Source organism: Opisthocomus hoazin, chromosome 25, assembly GCF_030867145.1.
Source record: "Opisthocomus hoazin isolate bOpiHoa1 chromosome 25, bOpiHoa1.hap1, whole genome shotgun sequence".
NCBI classification, from domain to species: Eukaryota; Metazoa; Chordata; class Aves; order Opisthocomiformes; family Opisthocomidae; genus Opisthocomus; species Opisthocomus hoazin.
The window spans coordinates 8,829,067-8,844,823 of NC_134438.1; the positions used below are offsets into that span (position 1 = coordinate 8,829,067).

At 60.3% G+C, this 15,757-nt stretch overlaps 1 protein-coding gene across 2 annotated transcripts in view; it reads left to right on the forward strand.

Annotated features, from left to right (window-relative positions):
* The window catches only part of CDK18 (cyclin dependent kinase 18), a 42,238-nt gene extending 27,692 nt beyond the window's left edge, over positions 1-14,546 (forward strand). For both annotated transcript variants that reach the window (XM_075442798.1, XM_075442797.1), the window contains 14 exons: positions 2,857-3,002; positions 3,300-3,425; positions 5,471-5,527; positions 5,771-5,885; positions 6,035-6,129; positions 6,236-6,298; positions 6,692-6,815; positions 6,901-7,021; positions 7,351-7,448; positions 7,754-7,859; positions 8,077-8,119; positions 8,583-8,673; positions 10,032-10,109; positions 10,430-14,546. In XM_075442798.1, the coding sequence (XP_075298913.1) occupies positions 2,857-3,002; positions 3,300-3,425; positions 5,471-5,527; positions 5,771-5,885; positions 6,035-6,129; positions 6,236-6,298; positions 6,692-6,815; positions 6,901-7,021; positions 7,351-7,448; positions 7,754-7,859; positions 8,077-8,119; positions 8,583-8,673; positions 10,032-10,109; positions 10,430-10,464 (1,298 nt within the window). In that variant the 3' untranslated portion in view covers positions 10,465-14,546. The remainder of the gene's footprint in view (positions 1-2,856; positions 3,003-3,299; positions 3,426-5,470; positions 5,528-5,770; positions 5,886-6,034; positions 6,130-6,235; positions 6,299-6,691; positions 6,816-6,900; positions 7,022-7,350; positions 7,449-7,753; positions 7,860-8,076; positions 8,120-8,582; positions 8,674-10,031; positions 10,110-10,429) is intronic.
* Positions 14,547-15,757: the final 1,211 nt, after the last annotated feature.

Here is a 15,757-nt window from a genome sequence, read left to right on the forward strand (position 1 = left end):
CCTCGTGAGTGTAACAGGGCTTTGAGAGGAGAGTTCACACTTAGCAGAGTAATTAGAAGTTGTAAGTCAGGCAAGCAGTGAAGGGTTCTGGCCCTTTTCCTTGGGAGATCAAAGCTTGTTTTGGTAGAGACAGTGTTTAAATATATTTCTAAAAAAAGGCGGGAGGCTCGTCAAAGGCAGCCGCCGTGTCTGCGGTCTCACTTTAATTTGCTTTGATATCCCATGCAGCCTCATTATTTGCAGAGTGTCAGGGCTCACCGTAATCCACATGAAATGCTGAGCAGAATCAAACAGGCCCTCACATTTGCACGCCCACAGCTTCACGTCTTCTCCCGTGAGCACCCGGCAAGGTCCTGCAAGCCCAGCCCTGCGCGAGCATCTCTGCAGACCTGGGTGCCCCCGGGTGCTGCGGGGATGCAGGATGGGCTGGGCTGGGCATCCCGCCTGCCCTCCCTGCCCCGGGGCAGCCAAAACGCCCTTCCCTCATCTCTGCAGGTCCGCTGTGCATCCTCACGTGCTTTTCCCATCCTGTGGTAGTTCACACCCTTTGCGTGTCCCGTTCCCCTTTGCATGCCCAGGTTGATATCTTACCTCTGGCTTCACTTCTGATGCTTCTTTAGGTGAGGACAGACTGGCACTAACCTACCTGGTGGGCTGCTGGTTCAGGGAGACAGTGCTGCTGGTCTGCAGCTTTCTGGGCAGGCTGCATCTTCTACCAAGACCTTGGGCTTGTTTACCTGTGGGAACCAGCACACATTCACCCAAATTATCATTTAAAGTGGATTAGTTGAACTCCATTCAGTCAGATTTTAAATGGCCTTTGGTTTTTTTTCAGATAATTTGCTTAGGAAGTGAGCAAGTTAAAAAGATTTGATCCAGTTTAATTGATGCATGTTCATTTTCTACCTGTGGTTAATTCAGGGTAGGTTTCCTAACTGTGCAGCACAGACAGATGGCCAGAAAGGGACAGGGACCAGGGTCCCGCAGCGGTGCTGAGAGAAGGGGTGACTCTGTGCCCTGTCCTTGCCTGTCTGCCCAAAAACTCCTGGCACTGTTTCAGATGCTCCTGAGCCCAGTGGCATGGGCTGAACCCGTCCCTGAGGTGCAGGCTGTCTGCTGAGGACACCCTGCCTCCCTTAGCTCGCAGGTCCCCTGCTCCCCCAGTGACCGTGGCACAAAACCACGTCTTTTCCCAGGTCACTTGCCTGTCACCTCTCATCCATCAGATGAGCGAACTGCAGCCAGGTCCCAGCCCTGCTCAGCACCCCGTGAAAGCCAGCCCTCCCTCCCCGGTCCTCAGCAATGAGATCATCGCTGGCTGGCTGAGCACACTGGGATCCGTGCGCCGAAATCCACGTTGGGCATAGCAGGGGATTGTCTCCGTGCAGCTCAGGGAGTGGGGCAGCACTCGGGTGGCTCAGTTTGGGTCCTCCCTGGGGGGGTTCCCTGCTGTGATGTTCCTCCTTGCTCTGGGGACATCACTGCAGGGTGCCTGGATGCGTGGAGGACACCGGTGCTTGATGGCAGGGCCCTTGGACCCTGCTGCCGTTGCGAACTGGGAGGGTAGCTGCAGAGCTTGGGTGACAAGGGAGAGAGCCATATGGCCACCGGGAAGGGGACAAAACGGTCATCCCTGCTTGGCCCCGCGCCTTGACAGAGGGAGATGCATCCTTCCCCTGGGGAGGTGGTGCTCCTGCCTCCCAGCACACCCAGTTCGCGCTGCCTCCTCCCTCCCAGCACACCCAGTTCATGCTGCCTCTGTCTGAACGGCCCCTTGGAAACAGCGTCCGTGTGAATCGGGGGAATCCACTTCGCTGGGGTCCAGGCGACCTGCGTTGACCTCGTCGGTGTTCTGCTGCGCCGCTGTCTGAGTCTCTGCGTGCCACAGGATTCCCCCCGTGCAGCCGTTAGTTGCGGAGCGAGGAGGTTGAAGTGCAAGCCTCCAACCGGAGACCAGAGGGAGCTCAATGGCTTATTTTGTTCTGATTTCTTGCTCCTTTCAGGGTTTCTTGGGTTCGGTGAGGCTGCGCACATGGAGTCCCAAGAGAAGAGTTATTTTTCTGAGCTGCTTTGGTTTTCAAGAGAGCTTTTGTGCTTCTCGGGACCGTGTGTCTGGCTGAGCGCAGCAGGTTGGGGCAGGAGAGCCTGGACTATTTTGTTTTGCAGTAAATGACTCCGCAGGCTTTAATCCCAAACGCCTGCTGAGAAATGATCACGTCCTTGGAGGAATGTGCCCTGATGATGTCTGTTGGTTTTGGTGGTTCCTGAGGCAGATTAGGCACGTGTGCTCGTAAGCTCCTCAGAGGCAGGGCTCTCTGTTTTGCTTCTGTGCAGACCCAGCGCAGAGGGATCCAGAGCCACGGTCGGGCACCTGGGTGTTGCTAAAGAGCAAATCGTGTTTTGTCGAACGTGCCGTCGGTGAGGACAAGGCTGGGAAGTTCGGACGGATGCTCACCCGTGCAAAACCCCGTGGTGCTGCTGCAGAGGGGTGGGCAACGCTGCCTGGTGGGCTGAGCACCGGACTGGGACGTGGGAGGTCTGGGTGGCTTCGGGTGTGAAGCGTCCCCCTCCCCATCTGTCCCAAGAGACCTTCGTTGCAGGGGGCTGCGTGAGGGCGCTTCGGGGGGCTGCTGAGCAGAGGCGTGTGGGTGGCAATGCACCAGGAGCCTGGAGCGAAACGTGGGTGTTCCCTCTGCCTCCCGGACGCAGGGAAGGGAGAAGACTTTGCCACGGCCCCGGAGCATCTCTGGACATCGCTGCCCTGCTCTCACGCTCCTTTCTCCAGAGCAAATGCCTTGGGTCTTGGCACTTCTGCTGCCGCTCCAGCAGCTCGCTCTGCTTTCTCTTTGTCCTCAGACCTGGCCCAAGGGCACCTGCAGCTGGGACACCTGGGCAGGGACTTCCGAGCAGACGCCAGCCCCGTCTCGCCCTCCGAGGAGGAAGGCCAGTCCCCCATGGCCGTGCGCTACCGCAACAACAACCAGCGCCGCTTCTCCATGGAGGCAAGTGCTGCTGCGGGCTGGGGCGGGCGGGAGGGACTGGGAGAGCCAGGGTTTGATTTGTGGGGACCTGGCAGTCCCAGACACAAGCCCTGATGTCCCCTTGGGTGCACTCAGCGTGCCTCCCACGGCACCTGACGCAGCCCAGTGCACATCCCCATGCACACACAGCTTTCCTTTTCCCTCGACCGAGGGTCCCACAGACGCTGCACCCATTGCTTCACCCTTAGTGTCACCTCCGGTCTGTGCAGTCCTTTCCTCGGATGCATTCACCGCCCGCTCTTCTGGCCCTCTCCGCAGGATGTCAGCAAGCGTCTCTCCCTGCCCATGGACATCCGCCTGCCCCCCGAGTTCTTGCAGAAGCTGCAGATGGAGAGCCCGGAGTTCCCCAAGCCCCTCAGCAGGATGTCCCGACGGGCTTCCCTCGTAAGTCTGACCGTGCAGAGCGAGCGGGGCCGGGCACAGCATCTCGCTTCGTGCGTGCGAGTCCCAGCCGGCAGAGGCATGTGCCGATGGCACCCACCCGCGCAGCCGGGCCCCTCTGTGCACGCTCCCTCGTACCCGCGGTGTGGCGGGGGGATACACACACATCCCTACCCCTGCAATCCCTTTCTGCACGCTCCCAGCCATGCACGTGGGCATCTCTTCCCCCATATCACTCCTGCACACGCTGCTGTGCAAATCCCCAGGGCTGCTCCGCTCACCTCTGCACGTTCCTGACTTTCCTCTCGGCCGGGCTCCTTCCGCCCGGGCGGAGGTGGGAAGCCTCCTGCGGTTTAGGAAGTGCCGGAGCTGCTGCTGGCTGAAATGCAAATGTTGATAAATAATGAATTAGCCCTTGCGTTCGTGTGGGCTTTCCAGTTTCTTTACTGGGGAGCAGCAGCACATGTAGGAGCAAAAACCCAGTGCCCTGTTTATAAACGTGTGAGCGTGTGTCCTGCTGCCCGGGAGCGCTCGCTGCGACGCGGGCACGGCAGCGCGCTCTCAGCAGGCGTTCAGGGGAGGGAGGAGGAAGGGGGAGCTTTGCCTTCATCTGCCTGTTCCGTCTGACCAATACAACAGACACAGCCAGAGCAATGTGCCGTTAACATTCACGGTCCCCCCGTGAACGAGGCACGCTCCTGCAAAACACCAGTGTGGCTCTGGGGGTGTGCAGAACCCCAGATCGCGGCAGCCGCTTCGTTCCCCTGCTCAGGCCACGTCCGGTCCCAGATCCGCAGAGGGACCCAGGTGTTCCAGGTCCGCAGAGGGTTTGGGGAGGCCAAAATGGAGTAGAAAACCCTGCTGTGTTCCCCTGGGATTTGCTGGCCCGAGCCCACCCTGCGTGAGCAAGACAGCAGCTTCCCCGCTGCGTGCGGAGCTCGGCGGTCTCGTCAGCGCCTGTTGCGAGGAAAAAGCCTTCCCGTGGGGTGGATGTGGGGAGCAGGGCAGGCTGCAGGAACCCCCCGGAGCCGGGGCTGCTGGCTCTCCAGGCAGAGCCCCGGGCTCAGTGCCGGGGGCTCCTGCGGTGCCTCCCCCGGGGGACTCTTTCCCTGCACAGCCCCTGTCTGTGCCTGCTGATTGACAGCTGTCCATCCAGCTCCGTCTGCTGATGGCCAGCAGCGTGGCGTGAGCCCTTGGCTGGGGTCCTTTAGGTGGGCTGGGCTCAGAGCTGGCCCCTGGCCTGGGGCTGCACCAATGCAAAGGTGTTTTGTGGGGCAATGAGACCGGTTTATTAAGCTTGAGGAGCAACGATCTGGCCTGGGCTCTGCGTCCTGCGGTGCTGGGAACCGTCCCCTTCCCTGGCACGTGGGGAATCCAAACTAACCAAGGATTCTGTCCCCACGGAAAACTGCGATTTCAGGGGTCTGCTAGGAGGGACACCTGAATCTGTGGCCTTGGGGGGGTTGCCCTTCTGTCACTGGGTACACGAGAGCAGGTCTCAGCATCTTGGTGTTAAAGAGTCACTGTTCCAAGTGGGAAAATGTCCCTTGAACGCTGGATTTGAACAGCACACGGAGAAATGCAAGGGGGCACAGTAAAGACCGGGATGTGGGAAAGCACTGGAGAAACAGGCTGAGGACCAGCAGCAGGATCTCCGGAGGCTTCTCCGAGGCAAAGGGCATCGGCTCTGTGCAGGTCACAGCTCCGGCCGGACTCGGGCGCTGCTGGTGCTGTGCCAGGGCGGTGGGTGAGCGGAGAGGGGGGTGGCAGGGGTGACAGCGGGCAGGGGCGGCACGGGGTGCAGCTCCCATCCGTTCCGTTTCAGCAGCCGGTGGGCTGTGAAGGTTTTGTGGTCGATTGCCTGGTCGCCTGCACAGCTGCTCCGGGGAAGTGGTGGGCTTTATGTACTTAGGTCAGCCGGGCTGCTGCGTGCTAAGACCTGCCTTGGTTGATCTGCCCCAAAGCCGTGTCCTTGACCTTCCCCCCCGGAGCTAAACCCCTCCCTGGATGAGATCTCCCCCAGTGATGTTTTCCTTTCTCTCTCACAGTCAGATATCGGGTTCGGGAAGCTGGAAACCTATGTTAAACTGGACAAACTGGGAGAGGTGAGTAGACTATGAAAGCCCTGTAAGGATTTAAATGAAGTTAGAAGGGCAGCTTGAAGTGCCAGGGGCAGACTGTAGCCAAATTCTTCAATATCTAGCAATTTTTAGACCAGGTCTTTGTGTGGACTTCAGACTTGGCCTTCTGGCTCCAGATGATCCTTCCCACAAACGTTATGGAGTACATCAGTGTCGTGCCCCCCTGACAGATGGTCTGCGTGCCTTGTATTTTCTCTCTCCCCCCAGGGCACTTACGCCACCGTCTTCAAGGGACGCAGCAAGCTGACCGAGAACCTCGTTGCCCTGAAGGAAATCCGCCTGGAGCACGAGGAAGGGGCACCTTGCACGGCCATACGGGAAGGTGAGGGCAGGAGGGGCTTTTCCCCTTCACAGCCCTCGTGAGCAGTGCCGGGTCACGGGGGGATTTGGGGTGGGTGGGTGGGCATGCCTGCCCACGGTCACGCAGAGGGCAGCCCCGGGTCACCCTGCCCCAACCGCCTCTCCTTGCAGTGTCTCTGCTGAAGAACCTGAAGCACGCCAACATCGTGACCCTCCACGACATCATCCACACGGAACGCTCCCTCACCCTCGTCTTCGAGTACCTGGTGGGTCTGGGGGGGCTTTCTGCGGGAACGGGGGGACGGCTGCCTACCCATGGGTGGGTGGTGGGGGCTGAGGGGAGGCGAGGCTGACGTCCGCTTCCCGTCGCAGGACAACGACCTCAAGCAGTACCTCGATAACTGTGGGAACCTGATGAGCGTGCACAATGTGAAGGTAAGACGGTGCTGCCCGGGACCCCGTAGCCCTGCCTCTCCCCACATATGGGGAGCTCGCCCTGAGTGCAGTCCAGGGTCTTGCAGGGCTGGGGGGGGCTGGATACCCCTTCTCTCTTCAGTTCAGCGTTCTTACTCTTCCCTGACCTTTTTCAGCCTGCTCTGATGCTCCACCAGCATTTCTCCAGTCATTGCCACCCTAAATAAAATTACTGTGCATGCTTTGTTCATCCCCTTTTGTGGATTGCTGGTGATGGGCCTGAAGGCTTGTCTACAGCACGTCCCACCCAGCTTCAAGGGTCTTTCCTGGCCATGAGTTTAGAGCCCTTGAGGCAGGCTCATTTTTGGTGCCCATATCCCCGTGCTAATTGCAAACCGCTTCTCCTCCCCACAGATCTTCATGTTCCAGCTGCTGCGTGGTCTGGCTTACTGTCATGGGAGAAAGATCCTGCACCGAGACCTCAAACCCCAGAATCTGCTCATCAACGAGAGAGGAGAGCTCAAGCTGGCTGACTTCGGTGGGTGGGCCTCTGGGGAAGATGCAGCATTGCAAGGAGGTGCAGCTAGGTGCAGCTCCTTGATGCCCATCCCCTTCATCCTCAGGACTAGCCAGAGCCAAGTCCGTCCCTACGAAAACGTATTCCAATGAGGTGGTCACGCTGTGGTACCGGCCCCCCGATGTCCTGCTGGGATCTACCGAATATTCCACACCCATCGACATGTGGTGAGCCACGGCTCCAAACCGAGCTTCCCAGGGTCTCCGGAACGGTGGGCTGGGCATTTCTATCCATCTGCGTACGTGCCCACAGTGTTGGTTACACCAGAGGGTGGTGGGCTCTCCCAGAGGCCATGCTGCTTGCCGTGTCCCCTGGGGCTCGGGGTCTTTGGAGCACACTGTCCACATTCAGGGGTGGATGGTTACCGGTGGCAGAGAAGCGACGCGGCTCCTGGAGCTCGTTTCCGTCTCCAGGAACCTGAGCCCTGGACAAGGGGTGGTGGGGCTTCCAGAGAACTTCTCCCTCACTAATCCCCGAGCCTCTGCTGCTGCTTTAGGGGTGTTGGGTGCATCCACTACGAGATGGTCACCGGGCGGCCCATGTTCCCTGGCTCCACCGTGAAGGAAGAGCTGCATTTGATCTTCAGGCTGCTGGGTGAGTCTTCTGCTGTCTCCCTCGTCCCCACGCGAGGGCAGTGGCTGACTGCAGGAGCGGTGACAAGCCGGGCAGAGCCACCCGCGAAGCCTTTGCCACAGCGTGGGCAGGCGTGGGCACAGGCTCCAGGCTGGCAGTCAGCAGAGGTGATGGCGAGGGTCTCGTTGCCAACTGCCCCGTGGGATGCTTGGGCTGGGGAGAGTCATGTCCTCTCCCCCGGGCAGGACGAGGGCTCTCGCGTGTGTTTGGGCTCTTCTCACCCCACCAGATGAGCGTGACAGGTTTTCCTCTCTTCCCCCTCCCAGGAACCCCAACAGAAGACACCTGGCCTGGAATAACGTCCAACGAGGAGTTTAAGGCTTACAATTTCACGCAGTACCGAGCCCAGCCGTTGATAAATCACGCCCCAAGGTACCTGCATGAGCAGGGACGTGTAAGGCATGGTGGGCTTGCACTGGTCGTGAACGGGAGCCTGGGGATACCAGTTTCATCTCCTCCTCCTGGTGCTGGCAGCTTCAGGATGCAGCTGTGCACTGGAGGTCCCAGATGCCACTTGTCCCTTGCACTGAGGACTGCAGTGTCTCCTGGGTGCACTAATGGTCCAATTTTTATGTCCTCCTTCTCTCAGGCTGGACTCAGAGGGCATTGACTTGCTGATGAACCTCCTCCTGGTGAGTGGCAGAGCAGCCCAGGCGGGTGGCAGAGGGAGTGAAGGTACCCTGGCTGCCCTCACGCTGAGTTTGGAGCCGGGCAGGAGAGGAGCTGTGACTGCAGAATAAGCCGTGGCCCTACAGCTGTGGTCTTGTAACTGCTATCCCAAACCACCTCCCGTTACGGGCGGTGAACCGTCCTTCACCCTGTGTCCTCCCACCCAAGGTAGGAGACACAAACCTGATGACCCATCAGGTACAACGCCCGCACCGCCGTGGTCACACAGCGTGTGCCGTCCCTCATGCATGTGCCGATGGCACTGGTCGTTGCCCGCACACCGCGGTGGTGGGCACAGTGAGGTTGCTGGGGCGCGTGCACGCGCGTAGGCGCACAGATGTGCCCACACCGGGGCTCTGCGCCCGCTGAGTGCCACCTCGCGCGTGCAGGCCGTCTGTAATGGCCTTCCTCTGGGGCTTTGCGCAGTACGAAGCCAGGGGCCGGATTTCGGCGGAGGCAGCCCTGCGGCACGCTTACTTCAAGAGCCTGGGAGAGCGGGTGCATCTCCTGCCCGACAGTAAGTGCACGCTGGCCCCTTGGATGTGGGGCGAAGAGCTGCTGTGCAGCCCCGGGGTGGTGGTTTGCGGCCCCAGGGGGGTGGTTTGCAGCCCCAAGGTGGTGGTTTTCAGCCCCAGGTTGGTGGTTTGAAGCCCCGGGGTGGTGGTTTGCGGCCCCAGGGGGGTGGTTTGCGGCCCCAGGGTGGTGATTTGCAGCCCCGGGGTGGTGGTTTGCAGCCCTAGGGTGCTGGTTTGCAGCCCCGGGATGGTGGTTTGTGGCCCCAAGGTGGTGGTTTGCAGAACCCAGGGTGGTGGTTTGCAGCCCCAGGGTGGTGGTTTGCAGAACCCAGGGGGTTGGTTTGCAGCCCCAGGGTGGTGGTTTGAAGCCCCGGGGTGGTGGTTTGCAGCCCCGGGGTGGTGGTTTGCAGCCCCGGGGTGGTGGTTTGCAGCCCTAGGGTGCTGGTTTGCAGCCCCGGGATGGTGGTTTGTGGCCCCAAGGTGGTGGTTTGCAGCCCCAGGGTGGTGGTTTGCGGCCCCAGGGTGGTGGTTTGCAGCCCCAGGGTGGTGGTTTGCAGCCCCGGAGTGGTGGTTTGCAGCCCCAGGGTGGTGGTTTGCAGCCCCGGGGTGGTGGTTTGCGGCCCCAGGGTGGTGGTTTGCAGCCCCAGGGTGGTGGTTTGCAGACCCAGGGTGGTGGTTTGCAGCCCCAGGGTGGTGGTTTGCAGCCCCAGGGTGGTGGTTTGCAGAACCCAGGGGGTTGGTTTGCAGCCCCAGGGTGGTGGTTTGAAGCCCCGGGGTGGTGGTTTGCAGCCCCGGGGTGGTGGTTTGCAGACCCAGGGTGGTGGTTGGTAGCCCCAGGGTGGTGGTTTGCAGCCCCAGGGTGGTGGTTTGAAGCCCCGGGGTGGTGGTTGGTAGCCCCGGGGTGGTGGTTGGTAGCCCCAGGGTGGTGGTTTGCAGCCCTGGGGTGGTGGTTTGCAGAACCCAGGGTGGTGGTTTTCAGCCCCAAGGTGGTGGTTTTCAGCCCCAGGGTGGTGGTTTGAAGCCCCAGGGTGGTGGTTGGTAGCCCCAGGGTGGTGGTTGGTAGCCCCAGGGTGGTGGTTTGCAGCCCTGGGGTGGTGGTTTCTGGCCCCAGGGTGGTGGTTTGCGGCCAGGTCGCTTCAGCTGCCTTTGCTCGCTCAGAGCTGCTCCTGCAGCGGTGGGGTGGGAGCTTGGCAGCTGTCAGAGCAAGGAACAGTTTGGGTGGGACACTGTAGAGTAGGAGAACTCGGATGAGGTGCAGTGCTGCCCTGGGGCACCGCCATCCCGCCCGGCTCTGGGTTTGCGGACCGCTGCCGGCTCAGCCAGCTGGACTGACCCCTCTCTCTCTGCCCCCGCTGCCTAGATGTCTCCATCTTCTCCCTGAAGGAGATCCAGCTTCAGAAGGACCCTGGCTACCGAGGCTCAGCCTTTCAGCAGTCAGGTAGGACTGGGGAAAATGGTGCTGACCTCTCCCAGGTGGTGCCGTGGACCGCACCGGCGCCGGGGTTACTCCCAGTGGGTCCCGTGTAGGAAAAAGGCAAACCTGCTCCCTGCTTTAGTCCACAAATTGTCCTTGGGGCATCCTTGCTTGTCACCTACCCTGGTATCAAAGTCACATCTGGATGCCCTGAGGGGCAGCCCTCCTCTGTGAACGCCGTGGGCTTGTAACCTCCTAACCCAGAGCACCGCAGGGCTCGGCTTCTCTGCCAAGCGCCGCTCGCCGTCCGACCTCCCTGACCCATCTCTCTCTCTGTTCCTCAGCCCGAGGGAAGAACAGGAGGCAGAGTATATTTTAAACTTGGATCTCGTGTTCCCCTCATCACCATGGAGATCAAAGCACTGAGAAAGGAGACGGCAACACGCTCCCACCTGACCCACCGCAGAATTACCGACTCGAGCAGGGCGATGCTGGAGAGCCCTTGGCCGCAGGCTCTCCGCTGCCCGTCCCCACAGCCACAGCCCCTCGCAGCAGCCGTGACGGACCTGTGGCTTTTTTCCCCTCTTGTTTCCACGTCATCCCCCTCAGACGCGAGCTCCTGTCCTCTGCGCAGGTGCCGTAGCGAGGAGCAGCCCTGGGCATGGTGCGCTGCCCCGGGTCACGGCTCGCTGCCCTCCCCGAGGGCACGGGGAGCCCTTGGGAGTGGAGGGTGGGGGTCTCCAGCGCTGGGCTGTGGGTCGTAGCGTTCAGGCCGGGCAGGCATCTCTGAAAACACACCCTGCTCTGCACCCCTGCTTCTTGGGGAGACGCTCTGCAGCCACGTTACGAGTCGGGGGCATGGCCCAGCCTGGCACTGAAGCACAAAAACCCGGGCAGCGCTCCCACGTTTGCCCTCGCCTCTGCCTACATAACCCCCTTTCCTCTGCACATCTTTGGTACCTGAATCCTGACAAGGATGGAGCAGCTGGGAGGAGGGGGCTTCCCCTTGCTTTCTCCAGCATCTCCCGCTCCTTGCCACCGCTGTGTTTCCACGTTCCGACTGCTGGCTGCTCCCCAGGGATGTCCTGAGCTGAGAGCAAGGGCTGGCTTAGCCCACTCGGGGTGCAGGTACCTGCTGGTAGGGCAAGAAGGGGGGCCAGATGAGCATCGGGGCCGGACGAGCATCGGGGCCGGATGAGCATCGGGGCCGGACGAGCATCGGGGCCGGACGAGCATCGGGGCTGGATGAGCATCGGGGACGGATGAGCATCGGGGACGGATGAGCATCAGCTCCGTGCTGCCTCCCGTTGCTGCGCCGATGGAGCAGCCCCTTTCCCATCGCCGAGCCTGCCGCCCCCCAGCCCACGACCCTCTCTGCCATCATCACAAGGGGCAGGATGTGGTTCCCAGCCAGCATCACCCCCCGGTGCCATCGCTGAGCCCCCCACGACGTGGCAGAGCCCGAGCCACGCAGCCTCTCCGTACCAAAGTGCTGCACGCACCCACCTCGGTGCGTTTCTGCCCAGAGGAAGGGGGAGAGGTGCCAAACCTCCCACAGCTCAGCTGTGGGGACCAGAAATAGACCCGGAGAGAAGCAAATCATCCCTCAAACCGCGTCGCCTGGCCTCTGCGTCTGTAGCCGATGCCGGATCGGACCAGCCCTGACTCGGATCGATGCTGGGGGACTGAGGTGCGCGCTTGGATCTGAGCGTGCTTTGCTGGCCGGGGACGGCTCCTGGTGCGTTTTCCCCTCCAGATGCTGCAGGAATGTGCCAAATCCATCCTGAGCGAAGAGGCCTTGCTGCACCTCTCCCCCACAGCCTGGAACGTCTGCGAGCATGTGAGCGTCACAAGAAGTCTCTCTGCTGTATAATATTCACGTCCTTTTCGTGGCTGTCCCGGATAACTGCTCCTCTCGCCCACCGGTCCGCCAGCCCATGGATGTGGCCAGGAGACTCTGGACTCGGCAGGCGCTGGGACTGTCACCCGGCACTGGGACAGGACATGCCGGTGTCTTAACCCGTCGTGCTCCCAGCCCGGGAGGCATTGCTCGGGGGACGGGAACTCCCCGTGCCGCTGCGTCCCCATCGAGCAGGGCGCGAGGGCTCCGTGCTCTGCTTTGCCGTGTGGCGTTTCTTCTGCGGTCCTCGGACAAGGCAAAGCGTGAGGATAAATGTGGAGACCCCGGAGCTCCCCAGAGCTGCTGGGCCACTCGTCACTGTGCCAGCGCTCGATGCGCCCGCCGAGCTTCCCCGTCAGAGCGAAGCTGCTGGTTCGGGTTTGTCCTAGACAAGCATCCAGACGTCTGCATTGTTTGAGGTTTGCCCATCCCTGCCCGGTTCCCTTCTCGGTATCTCCAGCGTGCAGCGGGCTGAATAGTTCATTAATTGTTTCCATTTGATAGGGAAGAGCGTGAAGAGCCATCAGCCACCAGTGACGCAGTTTTGCCTTGTTTCCTCCACCCGGCTCCTGCTGCGCGGGGCTCGTCCGTAGGGAGGTTCCACAAATTGGGGGTTGGCTGGAGTAAGTCTGAGCTCTCGCACCGTCGTCTGTTCTTTCACAAAGGCGTTTTATAGAGGAATTTCCTTGGCATGGCAGGGCCCTGTGGTGCAGACTTGGGCTCCCAGGGCAGCTCCCGTCAGGAATTAGCAGCTCCGCAGGCAGGCCAGCTCACGGACGCAGCATCTCCCATGCCCCTGGGGTGGACAGCGCTGGCGTGCCCGGGGGGGCCAGAGCCCCCGCCGCGGTCTGCGAGCACAGGTCGGACCGGGGGGAGCAGGAACCCCCTCCACCCGCTCTCGGGAAGCCCATGCAGGACATGTGTGAGCTGTCTTCGTGCAGTTTTCTCGCTCGGCGTTACCGTCCTGATGCAGTGAGGTTGCTTCGGGCACGGAGCGTGCTGGGGCAGAGTGCCCAGCGTAGCCGTCCCGCTTCCACGCCGGGACAGTGCCAGATCCATATTCCAGAGCAGGAATAACCTCTCCCATGGAGGGGGAGCTGAGACCACTCCGATCTGGTGCGGTCTCACCTCTCCCCCCATGAGAGGTGTTGCTGCTGAAGGTCAAGGTCACCTACGGAGACTGCAGGGAGAGACGCTGGGGGAAAGACCGAGCAGTGACCGTGTAGACGGGACTGCTTTACCCGGGATCAGATAGCAAAGACAAAGGGCCTGTTAGCTGCTGTTTATTCTTTCGTAGCCTTTGCCTTTCCTCCTACAAATCCTCTCGAAAGGAGACACTATTATTTATTAGCCCTGCACGTTACCAACAGCCCAAATTTGAGATAACCCCTTTTGTTCCACCGCATTTAGTGGATGCTTGATTGCTGTTGAGGAGGGCGATAGCGTGTGTAAATATTTGGTGCCCCGCTGAGGAAGGTTGGATTTATAAGCTCCCGTCGCTGCTGCGCTTGCACGTGTCGGCTGGCAGAGCCCCCGGCATCTGATGCCCTCCAAAGCCTCCCCGGCCGCGAAGAAAAGGAGCTGCAGGTTGGAGAGCCCGGAGCTGAATCCCCCTTCTCCATCCCCGGGGTAGCGACCCAGTGCCCCTGGGCACCGCGGGGTCCGGCTGGGCTCACGAGGACGGAGATCCCTGGGACGCCCCGGCTGACAGAGCCCCCAGCAGAGCGGACCCCCGCTCCTCCCCGCCTGCGACGGGGGGGAATCTGCAGCCGACGGCATCGCTCCCTGCCTGCCCCGGCAGCTCGTCCCCGGGCAGGCTCTCCCCAGCTCGTGGAGCGCCAGCCGGCTCCCAAACTGGAGTTTTAAAGTAGCGCTAACGAAAATGCTGGGAATGTCTGTGGCTCTCCGGCATTTTTTTATTTTTTCCTCATTTTGTGGGTTCTCCCATCCGTGGCTTTGCGGAGTAGCTGGCACAGATGGGGAGTTTTGACAAAAGCAGACTGTTGCTTTGTCTTCCAGACATTTTTCTTGCAATTTTTTTTTGTTTAATGAGTTCTGGTGGAAAATGGAGTTTTGGCTGTGCCCTCAGGAAAGGCTGTATTCTTTTCGTCTCTCCAGCCGATAGCTAGTTAAAGAAACGTAAGTGCGTAAAGCAAGGTCCATGTTACAGGACAACAATAAAATTTACAAGCAGAGCTATTTAATTTCACTCTCTTCATACACACATGCACACGCCTTTCCTGGCCCAGCCCCTTGCCAGATCTATGTTAAGATTTTACATAACAAAACTACATTGTATCTTGGAGAATAAGGACAAAAATAAGTGGATTTTTTTCCCCTCCCTTACGCATGATTAAAAAAAAAAAAAAAGTAATTGGAAGGCCATTTTCCCAGGCTTCTCAAATGTTTTGTTTTGGTTTGGTTTTTTTCCCATGACTTTTCGGTCAGAAATTAGGCTAGCATAAAATGGTAGCCCACAGCTCCCAGGAGCGGGGTAGGAACAGAGATGGATTAGAGTCTGACCCGCTGGACTGAGGAAGGTAAAAGGATTAGTGTGCGTGTCCCCGGGCACGGGGAGGGGACCGGACCTGGGGCTGGGAGCCTGCCCTGCCTGACGTGGCCAAACTCCGCTTTCCCCAGCGTGAATCCAGCGTCTGGGAGCACGGAGCCCGCGCGGCTGAGTGGGTTCTGCGAGGGCTGTCAGGTCTTGATCCCGAAATACCTGAGGCTGGAAGGGATGGGATCTGGGGCTGGCATCCTGCCTGTGGGGCTGGAAGGGACGGGATCTGGGGCTGGTATCCTGCCCGTGGGGCTGGAAGGGACGGGATCTGGGGCTGGCGTCCTGCCCGTGGGGCTGGAAGGGACGGGATCTGGGACTGGCGTCCTGCCTGTGGGGCTGGAAGGGACGGGATCTGGGGCTGGCATCCTGCCCGTGGGGCTGGAAGGGACGAGATCTGGGGCTGGCATCCTGCCTGTGGGGCTGGAAGGGACGGGATCTGGGGCTGGCGTCCTACCTGTGGGGCTGGAAGGGACGGGATCTGGGGCTGGCATCCTGCCTGTGGGGCTGGAAGGGACGGGATCTGGGGCTGGTATCCTGCCCGTGGGGCTGGAAGGGACGGGATCTGGGGCTGGCGTCCTGCCCGTGGGGCTGGAAGGGACGGGATCTGGGACTGGCGTCCTGCCTGTGGGGCTGGAAGGGACGGGATCTGGGGCTGGCATCCTGCCCGTGGGGCTGGAAGGGACGGGATCTGGGGCTGGCGTCCTACCTGTGGGGCTGGAAGGGACAGGATCTGGGGCTGGCATCCTGCCTGTGGGGCTGGAAGGGATGGGATCTGGGTTTGGCATCCTGCCCGTGGGGCTGGAAGGGATGGGATCTGGGGCTGGCATCCTGCCCGTGGGGCTCCGGCCGTGCTGCACCGCTGCCCGGCCTCTGTGCACTCGAGTCTTGTACGAAACGCGTTTGGATGCCCCCTGAGCACTCCCCCCGGCCGCGTCTGGGCACAAACACGGTGGAACCCACTTTCTGGTTTCTTCATTGCCTTCTCTCATCCTCAGCATCGTGCTTGTCCTACAGCAGGAAAAATAGATCCCAGCAGCCAGGATACACATACTGTGAATATTCTCTGGTGTGATTCATTTGCAGAGTACCAATAATATATTTATCTAGAGCTGTACAAACGAAAGATGCATTTTAGAAGAAATGATTTTAAAGATTTATTCCAAAAGAAGCAATGATTTTTTTATAGAAAGTTTTTCTGGAATAAATGGAAAG